Source organism: Habropoda laboriosa, unplaced genomic scaffold (assembly GCF_001263275.1).
Source record: "Habropoda laboriosa isolate 0110345459 unplaced genomic scaffold, ASM126327v1 scaffold22, whole genome shotgun sequence".
Classification (NCBI taxonomy): domain Eukaryota; kingdom Metazoa; phylum Arthropoda; class Insecta; order Hymenoptera; family Apidae; genus Habropoda; species Habropoda laboriosa.
In genome coordinates, this window is record NW_017100261.1 from 4910787 (window position 1) to 4916685 (window position 5899).

Genomic DNA, 5899 nt, shown 5'->3' on the forward strand with positions numbered 1-5899 from the left:
TGTTAAAATAAAAGCAATTTTTCAAATAGAAAAAATGATGTATTAACATTATGTTTGATTACAACTTTTTTAATAATAACTAATCGCGTATGTTTATTCAAGTTTTAATACATAATAATTCTTCCGTAGAAAATAATTTTTACAGAATCATTCTTAAAGATGATATGTAATACGTAGATTCTTATAGGAATACATACATATATGCATAGGTGGTTAGCGCATGCATGCGGTATTTAGATATGATATTTATTTAATGTAAAGAATAACAGTTGAGATCGTATTTATCGAAAGATTAAGCAATAATTTTTAACATTACCTTCATTTAGTACAAAATGGTATTAAATGTTTTTAAACAGGTAAATGTATATTTCTCCTAATAGCATTTAGGTTATGTGAACCTATCCATTAATTATTAGAGCACTAAGATTCTATGGTATATACGAACCACCGTATTTAAAGGTTATTTTATCAATTGTTATAAATTATGTATAATGTTTTACGCCATAACATTAACGCATTTTATCTATTATAGCAAAAGGAATTGAAAATACCAAATTGCCCTACCTTAAATATACAAATTAAAGGATACAAATATCCTTTACTTGAAAGTTATCAATCTTTTATTCATAAATTAGCAAAGGCATTAAATGTTACAGTTGAAGATAGGTAATGTTATAGTCATATCTTTTAAATAAAAAGCTTAATATTTTATATTTTGATCATGTATATATACATATTTTGTGTTTCCACAGTTTTCCTTTTCCTCATGCAGAATTTAAGATAAAAAGATTTAAAAGAGGGACTGCAGTAGTTGATGCTGAATATCAATTAAAAATTTATGAAAGGGATGTGCAAATATCGAATGTATCATCCATAAAGTATCCTATTTTTATTAGACTATTGGAAGCAACTTTACCGGAAGGAGTTTCCTTATGTATAGATCAATATGATCCTGTGTTACAAAAGAATCGTTTGATACCAAACAAGGAGTTACTTGATATAAAATCTGATTTAAATGAACTACTTGAAAGTAAGAATAAGTAAGATTTTAATATCTACAGGAAAAGATAAATTGAATAGTTAATTTATGTAATGATAGAGTTATTTAGTACTAATTTAATAATTTGAATCAAATTTGTGTCATGTAACAAATTATGAAAAAAGAAAAATTAAGAACTTATAATTTATGTAATAACAAATAATTTAGTAATACATTCTAAAAACAATTTTTATTGTATAAAAATTATGTACAACATAAAAGTATACATGTCTTGATACAAAGTTTAAATATATGTAAATACAGTCTTGTATATATATGTATTTTTTTGTATTAGAATCTAAACCTTTTTCTATAATAGTCCAAAGTGCACAACTTTTATTTTGGAACCTTCTTCTGGTCTTGCAGATTCTTTTACTTTATCATGGATGTTTTCTTCTATAAAATGTAATAATATATATCTAAAAGTTACGATGTCAAACTTTATGACTCACTTGATAGTGGTTGAAAATCTTTAAGGTAGTCTTCATTTCCAAGACATAATGGAAGGCTTTCCGCTAACTCGCGTTTTGGATCAGTTAAATGTACTTGAGTAATTGTAGAACGTTTTTGTTTATGTGATTGACCCTGTAAAACATATGTTATAAGTATCACATAATTTTGTATTTTAATGTTTCATTTACATATAATCATACTTACAGAACCAGGTACCAATATGTGTGTTACTGTATCTGAAAATTTAACTTTTGGTTTTTCATTTGTTGTTAATGTTGTATCTGTGAAGGTAGAAAACGGAGAGCAGGATATAGCACTAGAAGTAGGGGGTGATATGATAGGTAAAGGTGGAATGTTGGAAGATATTTTTGACTCTTTACTAATACTAGTATTTGTACTATTTTGTGATAATACTAATTTTGAATGTCTACTATCAAATCTGTTCTGTGTACCACATGTAGAAGAAAATTGTGAACTAGTTAATTTTATATTATTAGTAGAGGAATGCATATCAATATTATCACAACTTCCATGAAGAGAAATGTAATTAAAGTCATAATTGAGTCTGTACCTAGAAGGTTTAGTATTGCTATATTTGTGTTGATCTTGTAAAATGTTGGATGCAGAATTTTGTCTTTGTAATACATGTGATGTGACATTTCTCGTCCTAATAGACGAAAATTTTTGAATAGATTCATCAATATCTGCTAATCCAGATGTACTTCTAGATAAAGGAAGATTCTTTTTTGGAAGACTTTGAAAATGATTTGTAAATGAATTTGTTAAAGAAGGTGGTGGTGGAATATTGAAATCTACTTGTTTTTTTGTCATAAAAGATGGTTGCAACTTAATAACATTATGATTATCTTCATTATTAAGACTTTTCAAACTGCTATTACAAGAATCTTGTATTTGATTTTCAAGAAAATTAAACGAAGTAGATGCAAGATTACTATGACTATTATGAAAACTAGATGTTAATTTATTTACTATAACAGAATCGGGAAGTGCTTTAGATGTGAAGTCATTCATTGTAACAGATGACTTCATAGTTTTCAGAGGAGATGGAGGAGTGTTAGATTCAGATTTAGTAGCCACTAAATCGTTAAACGAATTATATGGATTTGCAATATCTGTACCTAGTGTACTAAAAGATGTTGTCATAATATTATTATCTATGTTATCTAATGAAGATCTCAACAAATCAGAAGAAACATCTGATGTAACTGATTCATATGTTGGATTATTAAAAGGTGTTGACATAAAGCTGTTATCTTGAACTAAATTTGTTGTTATTGTATCATTAGATATTTTGTCAAGAGGGAATTGTATTTCACCACGCAGAACTGTGTTCAATGTAGTATCCACAGAGTTTTCAGTAAGACGATTAGATACCGCTGTTTTTTGTTCATTTAAAGATAAACTTCCGAATGAAGTTGTCATTAAGTCATCAGAAACATTATTGAAAGACTGTGAACTATTAGTAGAAGTCATTGTAGATATTGATGTTGGATTTGTATGAGTTTTATATAGTGGTTTGTTGAATGATGTTGATGTAAAAAATGTATTTGAAAGTGAAAAATGTGTTGACTGATTATACGAAGTTGTGGTAAGAGTACTGCTAGGTACAGTGAAAGATCTTGACTCTATATTACAATCAGTTTTTTCACCACATGAAACATCAGTAAATGATGCAGATAATAAGTTTTTATTAAGGGGATGAGGATGGAGAACTGGTAAGGGTGGAATTTGGCAGTTGGATTCTTTCTTGTAATTATGGCTTTTTGATTGTTTTATATCAGTTTGATTTTCCTTTGATGAATTTTCACTTTCATCACTGCAGGATTCTTCTCCTTTATCACTTGCTGAATCAGAGCATAATGAACAGGATGCTCTAGAACATGTCGAGTCTGTAAATTGTTTCCTTTAGTACTTTAATGAAATAAAATGTTTTGCAAAATATTCTATTTATTCTTACGTGAACTACTGCAGCTATTTGATCTACTTAATATACGTTCAGCATTTTCTTTTGCTGCAGTTGCCATTGCTGTATCATTTAAAACTAGTGCATAAAAATGTATGTCCATAAAAAGGTCATGATCGTTCAAATCTATAGCAAGCCTGAAAGCTTTTTCAAACATGTGGTACCTACAAGAGGATTAATCTGGTGCATACTCAAATGTTTTTAAAAAGTACAGGTATGTAATACCTTAATAAGTGGTGGAAAAATCGTCGTGTTAAATCTCTTATTTCATCTCCATATTCTTCTTCAATGGCTTGACTTATTGGTTTAACTGGCACATGAAAACTACCCAATGCATTTTGTATAAGATCTACAGAAAATCAAATTATTTGTATTATGTAAGATAAGATAAGAAAACTACAAAATTATATCTTACTTTCACGTTCAGTTGTCAATGGCAATTTAAACAAATAATTTACAATTTGATTTAGTGCATGCATACATGCACGGGGATGAATATCCCAATTCATAGATAGCAATAAAGAAGTTGCTTGTTCAACTTGTGATAAAGATAAATATCTCTTGACTAATACATCACCAGTGAAAGAATTTCCTTCCAACATTTTGATGACACCTACAGGTCCTCTATTAAAGGAATTTCCATGATTATGTAGATCAATATAACAATTTAAATCATTCTTTTTATTCCATTCCATGCGCAATAATGCTGGTTGAATCCTACATTACAAGTAAATATAAATGTTATTGTATTAATAGATAAGTAAATTTTAAACAATACCTAAAATATGAGGACAAATCAAGAATATTGGCTTTTTTTTCTTTTTTTCTTTATTTTGGCTCTTAATACATGACAAAGCAACATCAAAATGTTGGAACTGACCCTTGTCATTTCCGACAACAAATATTATTCCATCACTATGCCATGATGCCAATGTAGGTATCTTAAAAACGTATATAGTTTTTGAAATTTAAGGAATTCCTGTTTTTGTGTTAAGTTCTGCATGTATGTATAACTTACAAAAGCTGCTTTTACACTGGTAGTAGTGGCTCTAGTCTGATCATAAATTATAACAGAACCATCTATACAGCATAATAACAATAACTCTTGGGTTGGTGAAAATTTTACACAACTTGTATGTGTGGGCAATGGTACAGAAACCATTGCTATTCTTTGAAGTTTATCTTGTTGGGAAACTTCATATGTACGCCATTCTATAGTCACCTCTCCCTATATCACATTTATGATGATGTAATGTGTTCAATGTAAAATAAATACTATGAAAATGATTATAATAATAAATAATACACTACTGTTACCTTTCTTGATACTTTTTGTTCTACAGAATGAATAATATTATCATTACATGCATCAAACATTATACATAAAGGATCAAACTCACTACGTATATAACAAATTAATTCTAATTTTACTCTGAAAATAAAAATACATTGTACACAAATGCTTTCAATAGATATGAAGAAATTAATACTTGCTTTTAATAAAAACGAGGCAATTTTAAAGAATTACAATATTTGCAAAGATATGAAAAAATAATTTTATACCCTAATAAACGATAAAGATGTATGTTAGCACGATCATGTTCCTTTACAGCAGGACTCCAAGGATAAACTTCATTCATTGTAGATTTCCACCAAATTAATATCTACAATTTTTAAAGTTTAATATAAATTGTAGGAGAGATAACTGGAGAAATTATATATGTTAAAAAACTTGAACAAAATATTTACCAAATCACCACATTTAGTAGTTTGTACTTTTTTATCCAATCTACGACCATTAGGACCAAACAGATCCATTGTGGATAATTTTGGTTCAAGTTTATTAATTTTATCAAAGACATGTCTTTTTGATCTTGTAAAATGTACAATAGTTACTTGATTATCATTATAGGTGCAAAGAATACAATTTTTAGTAATTATCACTATAAATATAAATAATAAAAGGATTAAAGATCATTTAATAAATGTATAAATATAAATCTTACAAAAATGAATAATTACCATCTGAAATATGTTCTAACAATTTTCCTACAAGGTATTTATCAAAAGTTATTTTAGACACATCACCAGTAGCAATGTTAACTTGTATATGTATTAATAATGCATTACTTAACATTAACTGTAAAACACAGTCATCATACCACTGGCAATATATAATTGAATTGTCTTTCAGTTGTTCCTACAAAAATTAATTCATAAAATGTTGAAACACTTGTATTTTCATTCAGAACATTATTAAAATTTACCTCTAGATATTTAATACAATCTTTTAATTTATTTCCTTTTTTATTTGCTGGTACATATATCATATCACGTTTCTGACAATAGGATCTTTTTCCTTCTTCATGTAAATTATCAATACGCTTATCATGATATCTACAATAATATTATAAAATTTGTAA

General features: G+C 27.6%; 2 protein-coding genes across 2 annotated transcripts in view; one reads left to right on the plus strand and one right to left on the minus strand.

The window, feature by feature from the left end:
- Nucleotides 1-332: 332 nt before the first annotated feature.
- LOC108572630 (probable 28S ribosomal protein S10, mitochondrial) lies at nt 333-1044 on the plus strand. Its single transcript, XM_017934887.1, has 4 exons — nt 333-356; nt 400-459; nt 533-666; nt 753-1044. Exons 1-4 carry the CDS (start codon nt 333-335, stop codon nt 1042-1044), a joined length of 510 nt encoding a protein of 169 aa, XP_017790376.1.
- A 305-nt stretch (nt 1045-1349) lies between these two features.
- The window catches only part of LOC108572747 (WD repeat-containing and planar cell polarity effector protein fritz), a 4759-nt gene continuing 209 nt past the window's right edge, over nt 1350-5899 (minus strand). Inside the window, 14 exon segments of the mRNA XM_017935027.1 lie at nt 1350-1435; nt 1492-1624; nt 1697-3402; nt 3471-3640; nt 3702-3825; nt 3892-4193; nt 4255-4306; nt 4309-4417; nt 4495-4704; nt 4794-4908; nt 5040-5140; nt 5226-5419; nt 5499-5676; nt 5744-5873. Coding sequence (XP_017790516.1) covers nt 1350-1435; nt 1492-1624; nt 1697-3402; nt 3471-3640; nt 3702-3825; nt 3892-4193; nt 4255-4306; nt 4309-4417; nt 4495-4704; nt 4794-4908; nt 5040-5140; nt 5226-5419; nt 5499-5676; nt 5744-5873 — 3610 coding nt within the window.